This window comes from Chrysemys picta, chromosome 11, assembly GCF_011386835.1.
Source record: "Chrysemys picta bellii isolate R12L10 chromosome 11, ASM1138683v2, whole genome shotgun sequence".
NCBI lineage: Eukaryota > Metazoa > Chordata > Testudines > Emydidae > Chrysemys > Chrysemys picta.
Genome location: NC_088801.1, coordinates 33,490,563 through 33,517,934, shown reverse-complemented (window position 1 = coordinate 33,517,934; position 27,372 = coordinate 33,490,563). Strand labels below are relative to the sequence as shown.

The following is a 27,372-nucleotide window of genomic DNA, read 5'->3' as shown; positions in this document are numbered from 1 at the left end:
CAGTCACCTGGAGTGGAGCACCCACAGGGACATCTCTCAAACAAGAAGAGAAGGTTATTCACCTTGTGCAGTAACTGAGGTTCTTTGGGATGTGTCCCCCTGTGGGTGCTCCACTACCCCCTCCTCCCCTCTACTTCGAGTTTAAAGCAGAGTCTGCGTAGAGAAGGAACTGAGGAGTCTGGGTTGCGCGTGTGCTAGATGAAGTGCCAACAGCGCGCAAGGCAGGCACTGCACGACCCATACGGTCACTGCTGCAAAACTATCCGAGCAAAGGGGCAGGGATGCACCATCACCTGGAGTGGAGCACCCACAGGGACACACATCTCGCAGAACCTCAGTTACTGCACAAGGTGAGTAATCTTCTCTTGCACAGGCAGCCCGAGTTCTGACATTTCCTAAATTTTGAGTGCTCAGTTTTGCAACATTCATGATATTTCTTTAATGTAAGGTGTGTGTGTGTGTGTGTGTGTGTGTCTAAAATATTGTATAGGGACAGATTTTCAGCTTTGCCAGCAGAAGCTGGACACAGAAGGTGAGGGAACCATTCTTTGCCCTTACCCCTGGCATGGATTAGAACAGCCATTTTGCACCCTCTGATTATGGTCCCTGAAGGAATATATCTCAGTTTGTGATAGATGGAATGCATTTCTCTCCAGTCAGTCCCCCTGCCAACCCTTTCTGCATTACCTAACATGTCCCTACACTAGCTCTTTGCCTCTGAGGATTCCTCCACACTGTGGGCTTCCTCTGCAGGAAGCTTATGGGAAGGTTTCACCTGAGCAGCACCACGTGAACATATTGGGGCAGAGAATCTGTCCAATAATGTGTGTGCTGGCTGACAAAAAAAAAAAAAAAAAATTAAAGACGTGCCTGTATTCTGAAGGACTCAGTGAGTGGTAACTTACACAGTATGCAAATAGTAGATGATTTTCTCACAGAGCTCTTTCCACGTGGTCTGAATTTTTGAACAATGAATGCCTTTTATAAAGTACAAACTGCAAATCTCTGCAAACAATCATCTGTTCTTACACTTTTATGACTATGACTCAATACTTAATAAATTTTCATTTGGGGAAAAATACATTCACCAGACATATGAACTATCTTGCTAAGGATTTTACTTCTCTAGTATTCTTAAACACATGAAAATCCAGCCAATTATTCAATGTTGTTTTGTTTTTACCAGAATCCTGTATTTCTATACTTCCTTTTTGATTGTACATTAAAATTTAACTTTTCACTATTTTTTTTCTGCAGTATTATCCGTCATAACATGCCTCATTGCTTAGTAATCACATTAGACATACCATATATTCATGATTTATTGGTGTGTGCTGTTTTGTTTTCTGTTGTCATAAAAGTTAACTTCTGTGTACCAGAAGCTAGTCTTTAAATTCTTGTACAATAGAGCCATTGAAAGGTATGCATCATATTAACCCTTAGAATGCTGGCATTTCCCAGAGTGGCAATGAAATGAATGTTTAATTCATATTAGAGTTAAGTCTGAAGCACAAAAACACGATGCAGTTTTCAAACCACCTTTCCTTCCCTTCCCTTCCCCCCAATTTCAGTGGTCTTTGGATACAGGGTTTTTGTTCAGTACCCATCTCTACTTAGTATATGTTTTAATAATATCTGCTCAGCATTCATTTGATTATAGCTCTGTTAGTTTAGTCTGTTGATCTGATTGATCCATTGATCTAATCAGCATTTTTATGGTACCTATCACTATAGAATTTAATCACTTCAAATGGATCACAGAGATACAGTGAAATCAGTCCTGAAGAGATAAGAAAATGCCAGCATTGTAAGGGTTGACACGATGCAAAACTCTCAGTGGTCAGGTTGTTAAAGGATTAAAAGATGAGCTTCTGGAATAGAGAAATTAACTTTTATAACAAAAAAAAAACCCTAACACAAATCAATAAATCATGAGGACATGAACATCTATTATATGATAGCCATGTGGCCAGTAAGCACCAAGACACGTGAGTAGGTAAAGTTAAAAAAAAAACCTTTTGACTGAATAAGAACGTATAAGGAGTAAATTATTTAATAGTCTGCTGCTATAGAACAATTATTAAACATCATAGAGTGTATTGTAGCATATTGATTTTGTAAATAGCTACTGTTTTCTTTTATTTTACTGGAAAAATAACAAAACAGTAAATGTATTATATAATAGCAGCGATGGATGGAGATCTATTGGCCACCTACTTTGATATCCTGCCAGACAGCATCCCTGTGTAGGGTGAGGGAATAGGATGGTACATAGGGATCCCAGATAGAATCCCTTGAGCCCCATATACCATCCTATTCCCTCACCCTACTCATACACCCCCACTGGAACTACATGAAGCTAGATCTCTGCAGACTGCAACAGGCAGAAGTGAGGGATGGGATGGATTTCTATGAAAATCTAGGTGGGAAATATAACAACTTGGAACTGTTACCTCTTCCTCGCTGAGTCATTCCTGGGAGGCAGCAGGACCATGAAACAACTGAATGCTTAGTGAAGTAGCATGGCATTGAAGGACAAGTGCCAGAGAAACAGCAGAGGTACCAGTCAGACAGTGGGAGGGGACTCAGGGAAGCTGCAGGGCTACTCCAGTCTCTGCACTGAAGACTTGCTTCAGTATTGCTACAGACCTCTAGTGATGGAAAGGATCATGCCTTGCCTAAACTGCAGTCCCCCAGTTCCCTAGATCTCTCTATCTCTGATCGTAATCAATGGTCATCATTTTGGTATCTGGGCAGCTCCCACCAGAGAGGATGGTTTAAGGAAAGCTCAAGATGAACCTTGCAGAATTTTCTTTCCGCAGCCTCTCCTGCCTTTTCCATAGGTGAGGACAGTCTGGCCCATTGGTAGTCACGAATGCCTGTTGGTTGTGTTCACCTCTCCCAAATGGGAGCCTGAGGAGGTGTCAAATATTATTGCCAGTAACTCATAACACATTCACAGGACTCCTAAAGTCAGTCATGGTGATCTAGTTTCTCAATATAAAAATGATTCTCTTGCAGCTCTGGAGGCATTCATACATGGCTTCATACCACATCTATGATTTAAATACAAGGTCAGTAGCTATTACAGAAAATTCATATAGTCTGAAGCTACTTTGCAATGAAATGACATTCGACTGATTTGTCTTTCTTATACGCTTTTTGTTTTGTTTTTCCCTAGATCTTTAGTAACTGAGAATCTACTGCCTAATGATACCCAGTACATATCCTGGTCACCTGTTGGTCACAAACTGGTTAGTAAATATAAGTGTAATGAAATTTCTGCAGTGCATTTCCAATACCACTGTCACACTGTCTGGAGTGACTCATGACCATGAGTGCTTACCTCAGGGCAGACTGTCAAAAGCAGGGCAGATACTCCAAACTTGTGGTATGTTCTATAATTAGATTTCACCAAGCCAGCAACAAACGTGAACTCCTGAAGTATTACAGTAGTCTGATAATGGAGTCACAGACAGTCCCCATAGATGCCAGTCTATTTTGTCACTCAGGCAAGCTGAACTATGTGATAGATTGTCATTTTTGGTGTAAGTGACAACACATTCAGGTTACACCCAGTTCTCATACACCAATCACTCACCCAGGTCAATTTGCATCCTAGATCTCACACCAAAGACAACACTGGTAGCCAATTCTGTTGTACACTAACTAAAAGTTTATTAGCTAGGAAAAAGAAATGAGAGTGATAGAGAGGAAAGAAGGTAAAATATATATACAGATGAGTTGCAGTCTATAATTTGAAATGGTAGGAGAGATATAGTAATCTACCAGTTTCCCAAAAGTCTCTCAGGGCTATCCATAGTAACTATGGGGATCTCTGTCTTCTCGTTCAGTTATTCTGCCCTGTTAGAATCCAAACAGTTCAGAGGTGAAGAATTTTTCCCTGTGTCCATACTAATAGCTTCTTCTTACAGAAAACTAGCTGACAGGGTCACTACCCGTGTGGGTTTTTTCTTTGATGATGGAGAGTGAGGAATTCATTTAGTCTTTGATCTCCAGTTGTCACACATAAAGACCACTTGCTTTGAAGTTAGTACTTTTCTGTTAAAGTTCTTCATTTGCATTCCACAAGGCTTCTTTCTCATTTGATGGGTTATTTAGTTACAGGGGTATACACTATGTAAATGTTTGCTATTACATTATAAGAAGATACAGATAAGAGAAAACAAAGCATGTAGCATCCCATTAGTTTTTGTGAAGTTTAAACACTAAATACGTTCTAATATATTTAACAATCACTTTGATCTACATAAATTCACAGTGAATTGGCCTGGCATCCAGTTCTGCTTTTGTAAGCGTTCAGGGAGGCCTGGGGCTTTGGCATGAGTTGGTATCTAGTCTGCTAGCATCACAACCACAGTATGGATATCATCATAGAGGGGTGATGCCCACATTAAGCACAGATTTGTAATGATGGTGTTTTTCCACTGCTGGAGAAAAAGGTCAAACAGTTCCTTTAAAGTTACTGTTGCTGTTGGAAGCATTGCAATGCCTTAGTGATTTTTCTGAGCAATATTTCTGTAAATAGTGGAGGCTTTGGGCCCATCTATACAGTCTACAAAACAGCAGGAAGTAATACCCCACTCCAGCAATATTGCTTGCCAATGAACTGTGTGCTTTCTCAGGGCCAAATTCTCATCCTCTGAGTAAAGCCTGAGTAAATCATCTTTAATTGGGGGTGGGAGCTATAGAAGTATTAGGGGGACAGAATCCTCCCTGACCCCAAATCAAAACACAGGATGTAAAGCCATTGTCCAAAGCCTACAGCTAGTGTCCGCAGCCTCTAAGCTGTCATAGCAGCTGTGGTCTATAATGAATTCCTTACATGGAGTGTTGGTCTGTGGATTCCCTACCCTGTACCGGAGATGCTTGCTCCCATGACAAGCTAACCAGATAAATAGCCTTTGTTCATTCTTGTTGGCTGTGTCAATGGCCTAGAGATGCTGAATAGGGTTTTGCACATCTTACTTTATACAGAGCTCCTGAAAAACTACAGGGTCCTGCCTGCTGTAAAAAGTTGTCAAAGGAGTGCACCATCCTTACAAACTTTACATGATAACTAAGGCCCTTGCCAGTGTTTTATCAAAGAGCTTACAGCTTCCATTGTCAGGCAGGTGAAATAAAACACAGTTACTAAAGAAAGAAAATAAATCCTCATCTAGAGACAATATTAATAATAGGGCTTTAAAAACTTAATACAGATCAATACAAGGGAGACAGTGTAGCTGAGTGAATAGAATACTGTACTACAACTTGAGAGATCTGCGTTCTGCTCCTGGCTTGGCCTCTGGGTGACCTTGAGCAATTCACTTTACCTCATCTGTAAAATGGGGGATGATACTGACCTCCTTTGTAAAGCGCTTTGAGATCAACAGATGGAAAGTGCTATAGATGCACTTATCTCTTGATTATTAGCAACACCTGATGATTTTTCCCCCCAGGTCTCTGTTCATGACCACAGGCCAGATCACTCACTACTCCAGTGTTTTCTGTTACTAATTAATTTAATACTAATAAATAATGTTTTTATTTTTTAAGTGCCTGCATTGTATTTGGTGAAATGTAACTGTCGAAGACAGTCCCTGCCATCTGAAAGAGCGACAAATAAGACAGTGGGAAGGGAATAGGAAGGAACTCTGTGACTTGTTCTAGCATTGCATTCTAACAGTAATTATTGCAATAACTAAGTTTTTGAGGTTTTTTACAGGCATATGTTTGGAATAATAACATTTACATAAAAGAATCACCAGGTGTGTCGAGTGTGCAGATCACCACAAATGGAGAAGAAAATAAAATTTTTAATGGAATAGCTGACTGGGTGTATGAAGGTAATTACCTACATATTTTATCTTACAAGAAAATGTAGAAACTTATTTGGTAGTCTGTTTAAAATATGTAAAAATAAATACCTGGAGGAAAGAGAGCACCTTAAATGGTATCAACACCTAGCTTATACTATATAGAACTTGTCAGCCACAGAAATCAAAATGCTTTAAAAAGGAAAGTGGGTATCATGATACCCATTTTGCAAATGGGAAAACAGAGGCACAAAGATGTGAAATGACTTGATTAATGTCACGTGGCAGGTCAGTGGTACATCTAGGCATAGAACCCTGGTCTTGTGCTTTCTAGGCCAGTGCATTATCCTTTGGACCAGGCTAACATGGAGGCAGTGTTGCCTAGTGGGTATAGCACTGGACTGGGAATAGGACCTTATGAGTTATATTCCCAGATCTGCCATTGTCCTGCTGGATGACCTTGGTCAAGTCACTTCCCTGCTTTGTGCTTCAGTTTCTCCATCTGAAAAATGGAAGCAAAGCACTTTGACAACTATGGATGAAAAGTTCTATAAAAAAGCTTGCTATTCTTGTAAATGAAAAACCTACATGTTAAAATATAGTAATTTAATAAATGCAGTGTTTTCCAAAATATTTTGCTTGCTCTGCCTCTACCCCATGGGTGGTGTAGGAATAGAGCTAGACCTCTGAATTGTTCCCATAGTCTCAGCTTTCATTTAAAAAAAAAAACTCTATCCATTATCCTTATGAAGAGAATCTTCAAAACGTGAATGTAATCAATGCAGAGACAACTGCCTGAATTTGTAGAAAGCCTGAAATAACAGCTGTGAAGTGTGAACTTCCCCTGCACTTCAGTGAGTACTGACTCGTATGCATGCCAAGGATACTTAAAATGTCAACATTGTTAACTATTTTGCTGTTAATCAAAGTGTTGGAAAGAAGAGGAAGTCTGTTATGAAGATTTACTCCTGTGTTTTGCAGGATGTAGGTGGAGTAGGTTTGAAAGATAAGCTGGGAGATCATGGAAGATTTATAAATTAAGGTGTTTAGGCCTTTCACACCACATGAGGTTACAAGGGGACACAGCTGGTTTCATTTTCCGTAAGTGAAGCTCAGCTTTCAAAGGTTTGGGAAATACTGTATTAATAGTTTAACGATTACTGAGGCCACATGTGCTTGGTTTTAGTTATGGCCATTCCATTCACTGGCTGTTTGGACATACTGGGCCAAATTCTACCCCGTGCAATTCCATTAAAGTCTAACCAGTGAGGTCAGTGGGGTTCCATGATCGTAAATCTCTGCAGAATTCATATTTGTTTTCTGTGTGCATAGGTTAAAACAGGAATGTATGCCAAATTTTTAAATGTCTGGCTTTACCTTCCACGGTTGGATTTGGCAGTAGATCTGCTTTACTTCCAGATAACTTGGTTACAAGATTGAAACCTCATTTGGGAATTTTATACATATAAAGTGATAAAGTATCAGGGGGTAGCCGTGTTAGTCTGTATCTACAAAAACAACAAGGAGTCTGGTGGCACCTTAAAGACTAACAGATTTATTTGGGCATAAGCTTTCGTGAGTAAAAACCTCACTTCTTCGGATGCATAGCTATGCATCCGAAGAAGTGAGGTTTTTACTCACGAAAGCTTATGCCCAAATAAATCTGTTAGTCTTTAAGGTGCCACCAGACTCCTTGTTGTTTTTATAAAGTGATAAAGGTTTTATAAGGGAAGTGTATGATAGATGACGGGACTAGCACCCAGTACAGATTTTTTTTTTATTATTGCAGCCAGATTCAGGAAGTATAACTATAAAAGGCTATTTGTTGTAAGCATTCATTTACTATGTAATTCTAGAACCCAGGCAAATAGTCTGTACTTCAGTTGCTGAACTTCAGCATAAATCTGTGCAAAGCAAATTAGAACAATAATTCAGATGCAGACTCCGATTTAGCAGCTATTACTTCAAAAGAACGCCTTTGCATCTCTTTCAGAGGAAATGTTTGGCACCCATTCTGCTCTGTGGTGGTCTCCAAATGCCAGTTTTCTAGCATATGCAGAGTTTAATGATACAGAAGTTCCTGTTATGGAGTATTCCTTTTATGCAGAAGACACGCTGCAGTATCCAAAGACCATTAAACTCCCATATCCCAAGGTCTGTGTTATTTATTAAATATGGTTGTTCAGCAGTTTGGGACTATTCTCTTAATCATTTAATCACTTCCTGCTAATGAAAATATTGTCTGTCTCTCCTCAACAGCTTGCTGTGATTACTCTTACTGAAGTCAACAGCATCTGGCACTGTTAACGTATTTTTATTATCTTCAGGGGGAAAAAGTCTGATTTAAGGTTTTGTTATTTCTCCAGAACCACTGAAGGGATGACAAGCAGTGATGGAGATAGTGAGGCATGCTGTTCTATGGCACTATGCATGAAGGTGTTGCATGGGCTTTAATTAATAGAATTCTCTCCTGCAGGCCATAGAACCTCTTCAGAGCTACATCCTCAGCCCCTGGTTGATGTGTGCCTTCCATAGAGGAAGGAGGGGTAATATTGGCCAGTGTGTTTCATAGTCACAGAGTCACTGTCCACACCTATGCCCAGGGCCGTCCTTACCCATATGCCAAGTACGCAGCTCCGTAGGGCACCAGGAAATGTGGGGTACCACATTCCACCCCTTACCCAAAGCCTCCACCCTGCCCTGCCTCTTCCCGCCCTTGCTCTGCCCCAGCCTCAGCCCCGCCCCCACTCCACCCCATCCCCCCGCCCTGCCTCTTTCCGCTCCCACCCTTTCCCAGTCCCACCTCTTCCCCATGGCTCCCCCCTTGCTCTGCCCCAGCCCCGCCCCCACTCCACCCCTTCCCCAAGCCCCTGTCCTACCCCTTCCCCTCCCCTCCCCAGCCCTGCCTTTTCCCGCCCCTTCCCTGTCCCAGCCCTGCTCCCACTCCCCTGAGGAATGCAGCAGGGCTGGGCCTGCACTCACTAGCGGCAGGAAGTGCTGTGGCCCAGCCCCAGCTGAGCCGCTGTGAGTGCTGGGGGGTAGTTCCTCCCTGTCCTCCAAGCCAGCCCCACCCCCTTCCCCCACACAGAGGCCTGCCCCCCCCACAGGTGGGCTGTGTAGGGCCCCAGAATAGCTAGTGACAGCCCTGTCTATGCCCTTCTATCATTGATATCTTAGAGTGCACCGCTTCCTTCCACCAGTTCCACTGCCAGATGGCCACTGTATGCCCACAATGCAAGGAGAATTTGTCCCTTAGGTAGCAGAGTGAATGGGGGAAACTGAATGAAAGATAGCAAGGCGTAATGAATCAGAGAGGCACATACACAGAAGAAAAGCTGGTTGAACTTCATTTGGTGATGTTAACACTGGTCCAGCTGGTAACGGCCGGATAGTTGACTAATAGCATCAGGGATCCCAACTTGAATATGGCTGTTAAGAAGCTAAACTCAGCAGGTGTGGAATAAGGTTTGCATTTACATAGCACTTTCTGTCCACAAATCTCACAGCAAATGTTTCTGACTGAGAGGCCAGGGAGAGGAAGAGAGGTGTGAGAGAATCAGGAACATTTCAGTTGTACCATAAAAAGCACCATCCTCAGTGAAATCATTGGGTCATGTTTTGGGATGTTTCAGTCAATAGCTCCCAGGAGATTGATTGTTTTAATTTCTCATTTGTTGTGGGCTTTGTGACCAAGTAAGGAAGGAGATACTGGCGATGTTTTTGTTGGATAAAGATCTCACCAAGGGACACAAGGTAGTGGATTTGTTTGCTTCTTCACTGAACTCCACAGAAGTATGTGTCCCTTTTAGCATGAAATATTGCTGGTCTTAGGAGGGATCAGCTATGAGTTTTTAACTCCAATTACTAGCATTTCTGGGTGATTCTCATTTGTAGAGGAATCAATGACCTGAAAGGGATGGTGCTGACTTCTCTTAGAGGAGAGGGCATCTGCTCAGGAAATATATTACTGTGAGATGTCAGAGCTTCCTGAAACCATGGTAAAGGGTTGTTTGCCCTCCTCCCCTCCCGCCCCCCCACACACATGTAGGGGGGTTGAATATAAACTATTGCTGGAGAGCAATAAGCCCTACCCTCTGGCAGAAGTTATGGTATATTAACAAATACAGTACATGAAGACAAAATATATCAAACACAATTATGGATATTTATTTTTATAAATGAAGAGATGTTTTTATTAGAACTATGTGGCTAATCTCTTAATAAAAAAGATAAGTGTATGTGCCCATCTGAACAGCATTGTGTTTCTTCACACAGTCTAATCTATATGGTACTGCTGTCTCACTGCTGCTGCACTTTAGTTTCTTTGCTGTCTTCCCTAATTTCAAGAGTTGTTTTCACTTAGAAAGTATTTATTGTCTTCAAAAATACTGTGAAACATTTTATTCTTTTTTAGGCAGGAGCTGCAAATCCTACTGTAAAGTTATTTGTTGTGAATACCCAAGCTCCTCTCACTGTGAATTCCAGTGAAATTATTGCACCAGCTAGCATAATATCAGGGTAAGTAGTTTTGATAGTATGTGTGTTTTCTCTGTGAATGCCCTAGATTACTACTATATATCACTGAGTTACATTATCACACTGCTCAGAGAGGAACAGGATTTACTGTGTAAAGCCCATGCAGAGATTATTCTTTCTAAAAATAATTTAAAGGTGATGGCATATTCCAGATTTCTTGTGCTCAGAATATGACACGTTATTGGCTCATCATATATAGTGGATCCTTCTTATAGTGAAGTCATTTCACAGAACAGCTTTACTATCAGCAGAAATTGACTACATGTGGAAATGCAATTTGCACATTACAATGCACTGAGAAAAAAATTTAGAATTGTCACTATTTCACTAAATGAAGATTCACTGTATCTGGTTTCACTGGGAGGAGATTCCACTGTGTTTTCATTGGCTCATTTTAAAGCAATACTGCTTATATCGTGAGGTAACATAGCAAAGTTCCTCTGATTAAACTTAAAATGTGTAAGCCAGAAATTCTGAAAGTAAATTAAGTCTTATTTCTCAAAATGCCACTGACAACGTATTACTTGACATCAATTTGAGTATTCTGAAAAGAGCAACCAAAAGGATTTAAAACATACACGCACAATTCTGTATCCAAAGTCTCCTGTTTCCACAATACTGTAGACTTACGGAGTGTAAGTGTCTAATGTTTACAGTAAGGATTTAGAGACAGTGAGATAGTGTGTACTGTATCACACAGAAAGTACTGTATCACACAGAAAGATGTGATAATCTTTAGAGAAAGCAAAGCAGGCCTGTTAGTCAGGAAATAAAACAGCATCCTCTGCTGTGTTATCAAATAACTACAGCCAAAATTACAGAGATATTCCATTCCAATCCTCACCACAATAAAATCAACATCCTTTGTATTAACTGAATCAATGATTGAAGCATATATCCAACCTCATGTATCTCTTTGCATTAATATATTGTTCATATATTCTTTTATAGCCCTACAATAATTCCACAAAATATTGATGCTAGCTAGCTCTTGAAGTTTTTTAGATAGAAGTGTAGAATAAACATCTGTTTTCAGTTTAGTTTTTAATTGGTTTCTTTGTTCTTTAGAAAAATCTCCTTCTATTTCACTAGCACCCAGTGAAAGCAGAACAATATCATTCTTAGCTCAAAACAATAATGTGCACACACCCTTCCAGCCTAATACAGGGCCTGATTTTCTACTGGAATTACTCTAGTTTTATATCAGTGTAATACCATATAAATCTGGGCTAACACAATGGTGAATCAGACCCAGAATTTTCAAGAATAGAGATGTCTAAGTCTGCTTAGGATCAAATATGTTACATGTAGCACTTAAATTAAACCTTGATCTTGTAAGTAAGGATATAGGAAGCACAAACATCCCTCCCCATGCACAACTCCCACCTCTCTTGGAATTACACGATAGTGAAGTTTAATAAATAAAAGATGGTCTGCGGTTGATGTGGTTTAATGTAAAGCAATGTAAGTATTCATGGTGGGACTGTATAGAAAACATTCTCACTGCTGAGGGAAAGTAACCCCAAAATAGTGTGGGTTTGTCTCAAGTTTTCCCTGTTTTGAAAAGATAGATTTTCCCCCACTGTAAATAGAGTGCCAGCTGGGGATAGAGAAGGGGGTGCAGGCAGGTTTTTTGGCATTTTCATTATGAGAGTGGTAAACTTTCACCCTTGTATAGCTAAATTCTGGCATTAAGTACAGCCCTTCATGGAGGGCTGGGGAGTGTGCATGGCCTTACTACTCCAGGGGGAGCTCCAGGAGATATTATGTCTGCACACATTTGCCTATGCAATGCTGCTGAGCACTCCCAAGGAGCGTAGCCACTTCACCAAGCTTAAAGCTGGTGCTACGTGCACCTCTGTTCACTGATATCAAGTCTTGCTGGCTGGGCCCAGAGTGCTGACAGGACACGTGTTCTTTTGCACAAGCTAGTGCATTAGCCCTGATATTATGGGGTCCTTGCCCTCTGAGCATGAGGATGTCTATTCTGCCTAAAGAAAACAATGTGGAGAGAGGCTCCTTTCACCATCTGTGTTTTTTGAGTGGGTCTGGCCCTCAGGATTTAGGAATTTCTCTTAAATTGTAGCATTTATCCAGAGGGGCACTCTGACCATTTCTCTGAGACATTTGCCAAAATGCTTGAAATGGCAACATTTTGCCATTTAACATTCTGGTGAAATTTATGCATTTGCAGAAGGCCAGCACAAAACACGTATATCATTAAAATCCCACTTAGATCCCTGTGGTGCTGAGTGTTCATGTGGGATGGTTAAGTGAGACGTAAGTAATGCCCAGGCCTGTGCACAGGGATGGATTTCACCCTGTGAGACTATCCGTTTGTACCAGTATTGGAAATGAGAAATTTACAGAGTGGGAGAACACACTGTAGTAGAGGATTGCAGGAGTACGCTTTCCAGGGAGAAAACAAGGAAGTGAAATGCAATACTTTTGCACTGCCTGACATCCCTGTAATTTGAATCAATCACATCACAAATATAAAAATCCATGAAAACCAGAGGTACACTCCAGCCTACCTATTAGTTGTAAAATATGGTCATTAAAAAAAGCTGCAAAAAGTCTTTGAACAAAATGATGGTTGTCTTTTTTTTTTAATTGTCTTGTCTTGTTTGACATTTACATCTTCCTGCAGAAGTGTCAGCTTTCTCAATTTAAAGAAACAAAACCAACTTTTTAAATGCTTTTCGTTACTAAATTTGGATTTATTTTCTAACTACCACAGAAAACAACTGTTGGAGGCATTGGTGGGAGGAGGAGAAGGAAGAGCATCAAAGGCTCCTTCTTCTAGTCATTTCCTTGTTGCAATTTCCTTTTTTTTCCCATGTGACTTGTGCTGTATTGCTCCATAACAGTGAAAACAGCAACATTAAAATGAAACATTAAATTTGAAACTGTTCATGAAACATAAAACCTGAAGTACAAGTGTCCTATCAGAACATTACAATCCACAGCCAAGTCCCATGGGCTGCGCAGCACAGAAATAGAGATTTATACACTTTATATATGTATGAATAGAACCCCTACATTGTAGTCAGAAATTCCCCGAAAATAATCAGACCAGGAAGCCAGGTGGCATATCTGACAAAGTACAGCTGTTGTGGTTGAAGTAAATAATAAGTTCAGGTTTTTTTGCAGAGGGGGCATGTTTATGGTCTCAGAAACAGTTAACTAATTTCACCACAAAATCTCCCACCTGCTCTTTGTCAGCTGATTGTTAAGGGAAAGAGAGAGAAGAAACGTGAACTTTGACAAACATGTCAGCTGTAGAGCTAAGAGCAAAGTCCTGTGAAGACATTTGCATTAGATCAGTTCACAAAGCCTGCTGTAATTACCCCTGTCATACTGGGAGAGCGTAACCTTATCTTCTCTTTTTACACACAAGAGTAAGGGATCATAGTTGGGAATGAGAACTACTGCATTCTGTGGGTGCTGCCCTTTGTTATAATAGAGTGAGGAGCTCATGCAAATAGAGTGCAAAATTATAAAAGTGAAAGCTTTTCTCTTTGATTCTAAGTCCTTCCTGTGAAGCAAAGTTCTCAGCTAGATGATGTTCTGGAGATGGAACTAAGATACTTGAGTAGCAAAAAGGCCTTCATAGTAAGCACAGGATTCCCAGCGATATCAAACTGAGTCAGTGGGATAATAGGTCCCACTTAGGAAGTGCATAGGACCAGCTACAAAAATCTCCATTTTATCTGGACTCCCTGGTTAACCAAGGATTTCAGGTTGTCACTTCACTACCTCTTAGAACTTCATTGAGACTGTGGGGTAAAACTCCAAAATCTCAGACCCATACCATACATAGTACAGGGCTCTTGTCATGCTGTTGAGCAGTTCTGAGTGCATCCATCAATGTCTCTGTCAACATTTAATTACAATTCTTGTGGGATGCTGACACACAAAAACTCTAACTTTCTGGGCAAACTTTTTGGACAAACATTTTGGCCCGAGGGCCACATCGGGGGATAGAAATTGTATGGCGGGCCATGAATGCTCACAAAATTGGGGCTGAGGTGCGGGAGGGGTGTGGGCTTTGGGATGGGGCTGCATATGAGGAGTTTGGGGTGTAGGAGGGTGCTCTGGGCTGGGACTGAGGGGTTCGGAGGGTGGCAGGGGGATCAGGGCTGGGGTGCGGGAAGGGGTGTAGGCTTGGGATGAGAGGTTTGGGGTGCAGGAGGGTGCTCTGAGCTGGGATCGAGGGGTTTGGAGAGTGGGAGGGGGTCAGGGCTGGGGCAGGGGTTTGGGGCATGGGGAGAGGCCCAGGGGGTGCAAGCTCCGAGTGGCGCTTACCTTAAGAGGCTCCCAGAAGCAGTGGCATGTCCCTTCTCAGGCTCCTATGTGGAGGCGCGGCCAAGCGGCTCTGCACGCTGCCCCATCCTCAGGCACCACCCCTGCAGCTCCCATTGGAGTGTGTAGGAGCCGGAGCAGAGCTATGACCCGGCTTAGCTGCGTGGCGCGGCCCTGACCCTGCGCGCCGGCCGGAACGCTGGAGAGGGGCCAAGTCGCATGGTGCGGCCCCAACCCAATGCCCCAGCTGGATCTCCGGAGCAGGGCCAAGCTGCGTGGTGCGTCTCGCAGGCCGGCTTAAAATGGCTCACGGGCTGGATCTGGACCGCAGGCCGTAGTTTGCCCACCCCTGAGCTAGTGCCTTACTGTTTGAATGAAAGCAAGCTGAGGCATTACCTGATGGCTAAACAATAGACATCAAGCATTGCAATGGGTTACTGAGGTCTGTAGCATTGAATGCAACTGAAAAGTTCACTGCAACTAAAAGTGTAAGACCTGAATATGTAGAGTTCAATGAACTATTGGACACCACTATATAGAAAAGTAGTGTATGGAAGATACTGAAGCATTTAATAGCGTTTGTTATTTCCAGGGATCACTATTTGAGTGCTGTAACATGGGTAACAGATGAAAGGATCTGTCTGCAGTGGCTCAGAAGGATTCAGAATTTTTCAGTCCTTGTGGTCTGTGACTTTACAAGAGAGAATGGAATGTGGCAATGTCCAGAGGTATGAAAAATGGAGCTAAATAGTCAGATGACTTAATAAATAAGAGTCTAGAGTGGGGTTGAGGAAAGAAAAATATATTCAGACATATTTGTGTGATACATAGACTATGTGAAATATACACTATAATGCCGGTTGGGGTGTGTGTGTTTTTTCCCCCTCAGGGCAAACAACATACGGAAGAAAGTAAAACTGGCTGGATCGGCACAGTGAGTATTCAGTTTCTAGATTGCAACATGTTACATAACACATTGATCATAGTAAATGTCTTCCTTACATTTAATTAACTTCTTACCTTTCTATGGTGTGTTACCCAGACCTGATCTATAACTTACCTTGGACAACTGCTAATTGCGCACATGTGGCAAAAGGAATAGATTTCAACTGGAGCTGTGCAAAACCCACTCATTTAAATTTCATGGGTTTTGTAACGCTAAACTTTCTGAGTTTGGCTCATAACCCTGGCTCCACATAGGTTAGATTGATCTAGGAGTTGCCAGTTGGCAACAGTCCTCTGGGACTGCACACCAGCTAGAGATAGCTGGCTTTGCCTCTGAGTCACTGCCTACCCTGGTGATAGTGTGAGGTTGGAGGTAGGAGCCAGGTATTCTCTGAGAGGTGGACACCAGTGGAATTCTCAGCAAGACCTGGCCACTCTCCAGGCCCTTTGCACCATCAGTGTGGCAGGAAGGAGCCAGGATGTACTAAAACAATCTGGCCCATAGCCTCTCCACTGGTTTGGTCTTCAGCATAGCAAAATATGATATCACTCAATTCACGTCTCCCTTTTTTCTCTTAAAACAAAATAAATTTCCCCAAACAACAACAAAATCTTGCTCGGTTTTTTGCATACATTTTAACCAACCAGATGAAATTTTTCACACAGCTCTGCTGAGTAGAACCCCATCTAAATGCCATTTTCCACATTGCATAGGGACAGAATGCCATGTGGTAGAGAGTAGGCACCTGTTGAACTACTTAGACGATCTGGAGGAAGTGAAGGATAGACCCAAAAGATCAGACCAGAGGGAGAAATGTGTTTCAGAATTTCTGATGAGAACACAGAATATGCTCTCTACGCCCGCACTCTCCACACATTGACTCTGTTTTAGTCACAAATTCACTTTTAAGTCAGAAAGCAAAAATTTAAAGAAACGCAGTGAGGGAGGAAACAGCAGGGATGAAATCATCCCCAGTACAATGATGAGAGATCATCCCACCTGCTGTCAAATTTGATATGGAGAGGAAGGCTTTAATGCTGACACATTTTGCTTCTATACAGCAAAGGCTCCACAATTAGGCAATTGGTGTAAACTGTTGGGCAGAATGGGGAGTCTTTGTGCCATTAAAGTAGCAGGATTTAAAAAAAAATCTTAACTGTATAAAAAGGATCAAAGCCAAGATGAGGATTATTGACACAGAGATAGCAAATGTGTGTGAGACAGCAGGGTTTTTGATTCCACGGAAGACCAGATGGGTGACAGTCTACAGCACACTAGCCTGCTGTGCACTAACTGGCCAAGTGGATCCTGCTACTGTGCACTAAAATTTCCATTTCAAACAGCAGTAGGTCAAAGCACACTATGGAACTTTCAGTGTATGGTAGCTGGGTCCACATAGCCGGTTAGTAAGTGACAAACTAGTGCACTGTAGACTCTTATCCTGGCTTGCCATGCATAAACTGTCCATATAGGCAAGCCCATACATATTTTGTCCCTTTAATCTCATTCAACCCTGGATAACATGACACTGGTTGATCAGTGACCTCTTTTTGTAAAGTGCTTTGAGATCTACTGATGAAAAGCACTGTGTAAGAGCTGGGCAGTATTATTTTTTACCAACTAGAGAAAATTTTTTAGTGAATTCAAGATCACTCAGGACTCCATGGTCCCTAGGAACCAACAGAGTGTTACCTCAGAATTTAAGCCCTTGCCAATTAAGTTAAGGAGAATCACATTTAGCTGAAGTAAGATTGCAGTTTTAAATAGGGCTTTGAGAAATAGTGAAATACATTCCATGAAATTTTGTACAAAAATATTATCAAGGAGACAGTGTTGTCCAGAGAAATAAACACAGGTATTGGAAAGGCTTGATTTCTAATCCCAGTTTATGCTACTGATTTACTGAATGGCCATAGGCAAGTCACTTTATCTGTCTCAGTTCCCCCATATGTAAAACAGGAATAAACAATAACATGTCCTGGGGGATTGTGAGGATTGGTTAATGTTTTGAGCATGTAACACACTATAGAAATATTATCTATTGTTATTTCACTTGGAGCATGTAAAGGAGTCGGGACTCACCCCTGTAGCACCTCCTACTGGTCATCCAGGGAATTAGCTCACCAGCCTCTGGAGTGCCCTCTGCAGGCCAGTGATACACCTTGTCCTCTACTGGCACCCGTGTCCCTCCCAGGACCCGGTGCCCCTATTACTGGGATGCTGCCCCCTGGCAGTACCCCACAGATCTGGGTCTCCCCTCCCTGGGGAACCCCCACCCACTATCCCCACTTTGCCTCAGCACTAGGCCACTGCCAGTCACCAACTACCCCCTGCTCCCTGGGGCAGACTGCAGTATAGGCCACTCATCACTGGCAAGGGGGGTTTGGACCTGCTGCCTTGGCCTAGCCCTGGGCTGCCCTCTGCAACCCCCAGTATCCCTTGGCCTTCTGCTAGGCCGCAGCTTGGGGCTTTCCAGGCTGGAGCTCCCCAGCCCTGCTCCACTCAGGTACGCTATCCCTAGCTTGCTGCAACCAGGCCCTTCTCTCTCTGCACTCAGAGAGAGACTGGTGAGCTGCTGGCTGCCCTGGCCTTTATAGGGTCAGCTGAGTCTGTTTGGGGCGTGGCCCCAGCTGCAGTCACTTCCCCCAATCAGCTCAGTCTAAAAGCTGCTTTCTCCAGCCACAGCCCCCTCTGGACCGGAGCAGGGTTACCACCCCCCTACAGAGCGATTTCATAGGGAGAGGAGGTTGGCCGATGGAGGCTCCTATGACTGTGGGGCCTGTTTCCGATCCTCTGTCCGTTCACGTATCCGGGCAGAGTTCCTCTGGGAGGCGTCCACTGGCTCCCTTGACGCCTTTGAGGAGCAGTGGGCACTGTCCGGGGTTCTCTGCTCGGTGTCCCCACCCGGTTTCCTGATTTTGAACCTTTGACCGTCACCTCGTTCCCTGTTTTTTTATTAGTTGTCCCAAGCAATCATTTGGTTTCTGGGTCCAGTGGTCCCTCCCGCTAGGCTGGGGGAGGGGCCTTTCGTAGTAGGCGGGTGAGCCCGCCCACTTCCCGGTTTACCAATACCGACTGTGGGGCCTGTTTCCGATCCTCTGTCCGTTCACGTATCCGGGCAGAGTTCCTCTGGGAGGCGTCCACTGGCTCCCTTGACGCCTTTGAGGAGCAGTGGGCACTGTCCGGGGTTCTCTGCTCGGTGTCCCCGTCAGGTTCCCTTCTTTTGACCCTTTGACCGCACTCCTGTCCCTGTTTTTACATTAGTTGTCCCCCGTAATTATTTGAGTTCCAGGCCCTGTGGATCCTCCCCTTAGGCTGGGGGGCGGATCCTTTAGCAGTGGGCGGGCTTATGCCCGCCCACTTCCTGAACCCCAATATGTACAGAGCAATTTCATGCCTTTCAATTTTTTTCCTACTTGAGTTTGACCCAATGCCCTCTGGAGTCAATGGAAAGACTCCCATTGATTTAATGTGCTTTGGATCAGGTCTGTTTTGTGGTTATGTCTTCAATGAAAACATAAAAATACAAGTGCCAGCTTTAAGCTGTTCTGAATTGTGAAGCCACTGTCCACTCAAAATTGGGCTGTTTGCCCTTGGAAACTGGCTTGTTTTATTGGAAAATGAATCCATTTTTCAACTGGAAAGTTTGCAGAACATAGAAGACATATCAATGAACTGTGTCCAAATTCATAAACATCATGCGGGCCCCCTCAAATTTCATATTTAGTGATTTGCAGTAACAAGTACACCATGATATTATAAAGTGACAGGGAAATAGTAAACCTGAAAGTCTTTAATTTGAAGGGGAGGTGGGAGCTCGTGGTTGGCAGGTTGCTAATGCACCGGAAATTCTGCTGCTGAAGAAACAAAGACAACATGTTGGCTGTGTTTACTTCTAAAGATGGTTGCTATAGGTTCCATGCACCTAATCAAAATAGATTTCCAACCCTGAACTGAAACAGTATTCCGTGGTATGTTTACCGAGATGCATGACATGAATGTTAAGAGCCTATGAATTCAGATGCAGAGGGATTCCCAAAAACTGAAGGTCAGCATTTTGTTCTTGGGTTTCTGTTATCTGCTCTAATAGTTTTGTTGTGTTTTTCCAGTTTCAGCCTTCTGACCCTTACTTTGCATCTGATAATATTAGCTACTACAAAATTTTAAGCAATACAGAGGGCTTCAAGCACATCCACTATATCAACAGCACAGGGGTGAGTAATAACTCTTAGGATAGTCACTGCTGATTTACATTTCTTCAGGCCAACTTGGAATTTACCTTTCTACTTTTTGTCTCCCCTTGTTTTTAGAGCAGAATACCTATTACACACGGAAAATGGGAAGTAATTAGCATAGAAGCTGTAACCAATGACTTTATGTGAGTATTGTAAGAAAAGCAATTTAATTACAAGTCTTTACAACATAATACAGGTTAGTTACTGTTGGAGAGCCCACTAGGCGTGTATCTGTATCATTATTTGCCTAAGTACCTTTGAAAATCTAACCCTTGTGAATAGGCTGGAAGAAAGACCCACCCCACTTGTCTTTGTGGAGGTAGGGGTCCATAAAAGTTTAGTGGAACATAAAAGACTCACTCAGATGTGCACACACTCACAGTTCCCAACACCAAACTCTGCATGCAAATACTTCTAAATTTGGGAAGATATTTTCATTCTAGATACAGTTCTGAACTTTGCAATGTGGTCCTATCTTTGAGATACACGTATACACATGCACACTGCTATATGTATTTGACTGTATGCTTTTCCTATAATATATTATTAAAAGATACTACAGTCTCTGTGAAACACTATGCCCTTTCTTCATATACAGACCAGAAATTGTAGGGGAGGAGGGAAAGCAGCAGTTGCACTATTTTTTCTGCTTGATTTGACTGTCTAGGGAATATTTAAGGCTTAAGCCTACTGACTCTAAGAGAAGCTGTGCCAGGTGCACTTTCCTTATTTTGTTTTAGAAAAATTCTTATTTTGTTTCAATCTGTTGCTCACATAAAACCAGAAATGCCTCTTTTTAAGATGGCCCAGCTCATTTTGGATGTGTCCTTCTGTAAAAAAAAATGTTTAGCCTTTAGTTCAGAGGGCAAAAGTCACCTTAAGTAATTATTAAAATTCTAGTGAAAAATGATGCGTTCTCTACCACTTACTGCATAACCAGTCTCTGTCAAAGCAGCCCACATGAACAAAAAGAAACTGAGTTCAAATTATTCTGTTCCAGTTCATGACTAGCAAGAACTATAGGAATAGTAGATGCAATGTGTACCATGTATAAAATATGATGAGCCTAGTCCTTGTCTCACATTGGTATAAATCAAGTGCAATTACATCTTAGTCAATGGAGATAAACGGATGTGGTGAGAGGAGAATTGGACCTATACTGTATTAAGTGTGTGCGTGTGTTTGTCAATCACAATAAATAAGGCATCTATTACAATAAATATATTTAGTTAGCAATATATAACAGAGTAACATTACATCATCTAAAGTCCTGTTCAGTCATTTACTCTGTGTAATGTTCACGCAAAGACAAAGAACTTTAAAGCTTCTCCAGTAGATCTTACTTGTAATGAGGCCTCCAGATGATGTACAGGGCCATTTAACCCACAGATTCCTGGATACGTTTTGATGCGAGCCTATTTAAGTTTTTAAAAAATCAATGTAGGACAGGTAACGGCATTGTGCTTGCAATACAAGGTGAAGTCCAGCTCATGCTATGGCTGGCAGCATATGAGCTAGCTTGACCGTGGGTCATTGTTTATCATAGCCTCTAGCTCACTTTTGTGCATCATGGCTGGTGCCACCTGTCTTCTCTCATAGAATTTGACACTTCTTGCACATTGATTTCTTGCAGCTAATGCCTGTTTTTAAGTTCAGGTACAATAACAACTCCTCTAATACGCACATCAGGGTGGTGATCAGTAAGTAGGAAAGAAACCTGCCCAAATTGTGGTTCTCATAAAGAGAACTTGGAGGTCTGGCAGTTTGGGGCAGGTAGAAACTCTTGTAAACTGAACTGTATTGATCTGGCGCCATTGATCAATAACTATGGAACACCATGTGATCATTTTTATTGAGTCACTTCTAGGTTCTAGCTAACATCAAGAATTGCACTGCTAAGTGCAATGACCAATACCATGAAATTCCTATATAGGACAACATTCTATCCTAGGACATGCATGCACAGATCCCACTAACTTCACAATTCCCCTTAAAGTCAGTGGGATCCAGAATGCTTTCCAGGGTGCTCTTTACCTACCTGGAGTTACAGGAATGTTGGAATAAAAGACTGTTACCAATCAGGCTGTCAAGCAATTAAAAAAATTAATCGTGATAAATTGCACTGTTAAGCAATAAGAGAATACCATTTATTTAAATATTTTGGATGTTTTCTACATTTTCAAATATATTAATTTCAATTACAACACAGAATACAAAGTCTACAATGCTCACTTTATATTTATTTTTGATTACAAGTATTTGCACTGTATAAAACAAAAGAAATTGAATTTTTAAGTTCACCTAATATTGCACAACAGTACTTGTCTGAGGTCACTTGAAAAATACTATTTCTTTTATCATTTTTACAGTGCAAATATTTGTAATAAAAAATAATATACACTTTGATTTCAGTTACAACACAGTCTACAATATATTTGAAAATGTAGAAAAGCATCCAAAATATTTAACACTTTTCAATTGGTATTCTATTGTTTAATAGTGCAATGAAACCTGCGATTAATCGCGATTAATTTTTTTGAGTTAATCACATGAGTTAACTGCGATTAGCCCTAGTTACTAAACATTTTTTCCATGAAGAAAGAGTCACAAAACAGTAACAGCTGTTTTGAAAATTGCTCTTTTCAAACTGTTACCAAGAGAGAACCCTAAATACGAGCTATTTTTTATTTGAGTAACTTAGCCAAAGTGCTAAACATATTGAGCCAGATCCTTGGCCTGGCTTGATGCCCTTTTCGCTACTTCAGGCATTCAAAGTTTACTTAAAACTGCCTTAAATGGGCAGCTGGGGATTCCCTCAGCAAGAGAGAGTTCCTGCATAATCCATGTCCTGCCACTTCCTCAACATAAGGGATGTGTTGGAGGGGACATGGCCAGAACTGTTAGAACGGCTCCTAAGGGCAATAGAGACTGGTGCAGCTAATGCTGAGGCTGCTTTAAGTTCCAGCAGAGGCCAGATTGTTCCCCTGCTGCCTCCAGGATGGGTGGAAAGCCCCACCTCATCGTGTGTAATAAGTGCTGTGCCAGCACACCCAAGATTCTGTTCCATAATTTAAAATATAGGCCAAAATCAAACCATATCTATTTTTTTCTGCTCCTACATAGACTTTTCTGAACTAACTTCGGCTCTATATCAGTCAGTGTGGTCCCCCTATTTTCAGTGGTTCACTTTGCTCCTTGTTTTGTTGCTGATCTAATCGGCTATGCTGGTGTTTCCTACATAGGCAGGTTCTCCATGTGCTTTGGAATCTCTGATCCAGGCCTGTAATTTCACAACACTTGGCCTCCAGGGTTATGCTTGTTCCTTTGATAGGCAATCCCAACTATAAAGACACAATTTAGGTACTTCTGAGTAGTGTTTCCGTCTGCACTCAGATACTCAGTGGCAGCATTCAGTATGACATTGTCTGTGTCAATCAGACAGTAGCATGACAAATGCAAGCCAGGACTTAATGAAATCTGTGAAGGACTCTCTTCTGTCCCTCTTCAACAATCCTGGAATGCAATAAAATCAGTGAGAGGGGCCAGCCTCACCTGTTTTCATGGCACTAACCATGAAAGGAGGATAATAGTCTGGCTATACCGAAAGAAGGACAAGAGACATTTGATATGGCCGTAACTTTATTATTAAATGTCTGGGCCTATCCAGCAGATAAAAGTGTACAGTACAGGTAACACCATGTTTATTCTGTAATTACCCGGGGGGGTTCTGCCAGCTCCCCCTCTTTTTCCATCCAGGTCCCCCAGCCAATCCATTGCTGGGACCTTACCAGCCACCCCCCTCATAGGAGGGTTAAGGTGGGCTATAAAAAGGGGGTTTGGCTCCCTGCTGTACCAATCATAGGAGCCCCAACTCCCCCCCCTCATTCTGTTCCTTTAATGAACAGCTCCAAGCCATTTATCCGGTCACTGTTTCCCTTCCTTATGGAGTACCTGCACTGGACATCCGCCCCACACTTACATCATGAGTTGCGACATACAGCCTACCACCTGTCATGCCATGCATAGAATCATAGAAGATTAGGATGGAAGAGACCTCAGGAGGTCATCTAGTCCAACCCCCTACTCAAAGCAGGACCAGCCCCAACTAAATCATCCCAGCCAGGGCATTGTCAAGCCGGGCCTTAAAAACCTCTAAGCATGGAGATTTCACCACCTTCCTAGGTAACCCATTCCAGTGCTTCACCACCCTCCTAGTGAAATAGGTTTTTCTAATATCCAACATAGACCTCCCCCACTGCAACTTGAGACCATTGCTTCTTGTTCTGTCATTTGCCACCATTGAGAACAGCCTAGTTCCATCCTCTTTGGAACCCCCTTCAGGTATAGGGTGACCAGACGTCCCGATTTTATCGGGACTGTCCCGATATTTGCTTGTTTGTCCCGCATCCTGACCGATGTTCGGTCGGGACACTGGACAAACAACAATTTTGCCCTCCGCTCTGGCGCACAGGCGGAGCCTAGAGGGGCTCTCGCCCCCCCATCCCGACTCCGCCCCATTCTTCCCCCAATGGATCCCTCCCCAAATCCCCGCTCCCAGCCCCGCCCCCTCACTGCCCCATTGGATCCCAAGCCGGGCCCGGGGAGGAGACGCCCCTGTGCACACTGGCCATGGCCGGCCGGGGCCAGGAGCGCTGAAGTGCAGCGCGGAGGCTGCTCCAGCCCTGCATCCCACAGGGCAGCGCGGTGGCTCCGGGGGCAGCGCGGAGCGGGCAGGGCCCGGGTGGGTGGCACGGCCCGGGGGGCGTGGGCCGCCCGCCGGAGACACGCGGCGGAGAGGGGCTGCAGGGGCGAGACTTGTCCCAGGCGGGGCAGCCGGCGGACAGGGGCGAGGAGCCGGCCGGGGTCCCCCAAATCGATAAACTTCCCCGCCGCTGCCGGGGAGCCCCGCGCCTCTCCCACTCAGCTGCACTCCAGCGACTCGCCCCGCCGGGAAGGAGCCGCTGGAGCGCAGCCGAGTGGGAGAGAGGCGGGGCTCCCCGCTGGCGGCGGGACGCGCCGCATGTGCCCAGGGTGGGCCGGGGGGGCGGGAGGCTCCGCGGGGGAGGCAGCGCGCGTGGCTGGGGCGCTGTGTGCAATCCGGCAGCGCGGCTGGGGCCTGCTAATGCCCCTGGCTCCTGCGAAACTGCTTTAAAAAAAATTTTTTTTCTCTGCCCCCGCCACCCCCTTCCCCCCCATCCCCCAATATTTCATCCCTATTCAGGTAGTTGAAGGCTGCTATCAAATCCCCGCTTACTCTTCTCTTCTGCAGACTAAATAAGCCCAGTTCCCTCAGCCTCTCCTCATTAGTCATGTGCCCCAGCCCTCTAATCATTTTCGTTGCCCTCCACTGGACTCTCTCCCATTTGTCCACATCCTTTCTTTAGAGGGGGGCCCAAAACTGCAGTACTCCAGATGGGGCCTCACCAGTGCCAAATAGAGGGGAATAATCACTTCCCTCGATCTGCTGGCAATGCTCCTACTAATGCAACCCAATATGCCGTTAGCCTTCTTGGCAACAAGGGCACACTTTTGACTCATGTCCAGCTTCTAGTCCACTGTAATCCCCAGGTTCTTTTCTGCAGAACTGCCATTTAGCCAGTCAGTCCCCAGCCTGTAGCAGTGCATGGGATTCTTCCGTCCTAAGTGCAGGACTCTGCACTTGTCCTTGTTGAAACTCATCAGATTTCTTTTGGCCCAATCCTTCAAGTTGTCTAGGTCATTCTGGACCTTATCCCTATCCTCTACCTCTCTTCCCAGCTTAGTGTCATCTGTGAACTTGCTGAGGGTGCAATCCATCCCATCATCCAGCTAATTAATTAAGATGTTGAACAAAACTGGCCCTAGGACCGACCCCTGGGGCACTCCGTTTGATACTGGCTGCCAACAAGACATCGAGCCATTGATCACTACCCATTGAGCCTGACAATCTAGCCAACTTTCTATCCACCTTATAGTCCATTCAGCCAATCCATACTTCTTTAACTTGCTGCCAAGAGTACTGTGGGAGACCATATCAAAAGTTTTGATAAAGTTAACGTATATCACATCCACCGCTTTCCCCGTATGCACAGAGCTAGTTATTTCATCATAGAAGGCAATCAGGTTGGTCAGGCATGACTTGCCCTTGGTGAATCCATGTTGACTGTTCCTAATCACCTTCATCGCCTCCAAGTGCTTCAAAATGGATTTCTTGAGGACCTGCATCCATGATTTTTCCAGGGACTGAAGTGAGGCTGTAGTTCCCTGGATTCTCCTTCTTCCCTTTTTTAAAGATGGGCACTATATTTGCCTTTTTCCAATCATCCGGGACCTCCCCCAATTGCCATGAGTTTTCAAAGATAATGGCCAATGGCTCTGCAATCACATCAGCCAACTCCTCAGCACCCTTGGATGCAGTGCATCCGGCCCCATGGACTTGTGCATGTTCAGCTTTTCTAAATAGTCCTTAACCTGTTCTTTCACAACTGAGGGCTGCTCACCTCCTCCCCATACTGTGCTGCCCCGTGCAGCAGTCTGGGAGCTGACCTTGTCTGTGAAGACCAAGGCAAAAAAAGCATTGAGTACTTCATCTTTTTCCACATCATCTGTCACTAGGTTGCATTCCCCATTCAGTAAGGGTCCCACACTTTCCCTGACCACTTTCTTGTTGCTAACATACCTGTAGAAAACCTTCTTGTTACCCTTCACATCCTTTGCTAGCTGCAATTCCAATTGTGCTTTGGCCTTCCTGATTGCACCCCTGCATGCTTGAGCAATATTTTTATACTCCTCCCTAGTCATCTGTCCAAGTTTCCACTTCTTGTAAGCTTCCTTTTTGTATTTAAGCTCACCAAAGATTTCTCTGTTAAGCCAAGCTGGTCGCCTGCCATATTTTTGCTATTCTTTCTGCACATCGGGATGGTTTGTTCCTGTGCCCTCAATAAGGCTTCTTTAAAATACAGCCAGCTCTCCTGGACTCCTTTCCCCCTCATATTAGCTTCCCAGGGGACCCTGCACATCAATTCCCTGAGGGAGTCAAAGTCTTCAGGAACAAAGCCCTCTCTGAACCCGCTGTGGGGAAGGCAAAAAACCTTCAACTCCGCCTTCGCCAATCTGGTATTTCACCACCTAAAGGGGAGGGAGGGTGGCTGCTGCCTCAGGCTGCTCCATGTAAAAGGGGGCTTCGCGCACAGGGCTGTCCCTTATAAATCATTTTACCCATCCAGTGCCCAAAGGATGAGTCAGTGTCACCACACTGGCCTCTTGTCCCCTTTTTCAGCAGTTAGCCTCGCTCTCCCACCCCAGCCATAAAGCACTGTTCCCTTTGTGGCCAGACAGACAAATTTCCACCGACTTAAAGGTGCGGTGCAGTCATCAGGGTGTATAGCACTCCTTGCAACTACTGTGTCCAAACACAAGGTGTCCTCTCTAGTTGAGGGTCTGCCTTCTTGCTGCTTCCCCTGAAATTGCATTAATCTCTGCGAATGCTATGGCAGGCAGAAATACCACAATGTGTGAAGCAAGTTACTTGAGTTTGGCAACTTTGAATATA

The 27,372-nt window shown here is 43.6% G+C and overlaps 1 protein-coding gene across 2 annotated transcripts in view; it reads left to right on the top strand.

The window, feature by feature from the left end:
- The window catches only part of DPP4 (dipeptidyl peptidase 4), an 81,165-nt gene that overhangs the window by 21,229 nt on the left and 32,564 nt on the right, over positions 1-27,372 (top strand). For both annotated transcript variants that reach the window (XR_010591572.1, XM_008178461.4), the window contains exons 6-14: positions 3,022-3,074; positions 3,182-3,254; positions 5,729-5,849; positions 7,813-7,973; positions 10,234-10,337; positions 15,253-15,388; positions 15,550-15,594; positions 19,716-19,820; positions 19,917-19,984. Coding sequence is in view for 1 of the 2 variants with exons in the window: in XM_008178461.4 (XP_008176683.1) it covers positions 3,022-3,074; positions 3,182-3,254; positions 5,729-5,849; positions 7,813-7,973; positions 10,234-10,337; positions 15,253-15,388; positions 15,550-15,594; positions 19,716-19,820; positions 19,917-19,984 (866 nt within the window). In the remaining variant the exon portion in view is untranslated. The remainder of the gene's footprint in view (positions 1-3,021; positions 3,075-3,181; positions 3,255-5,728; positions 5,850-7,812; positions 7,974-10,233; positions 10,338-15,252; positions 15,389-15,549; positions 15,595-19,715; positions 19,821-19,916; positions 19,985-27,372) is intronic.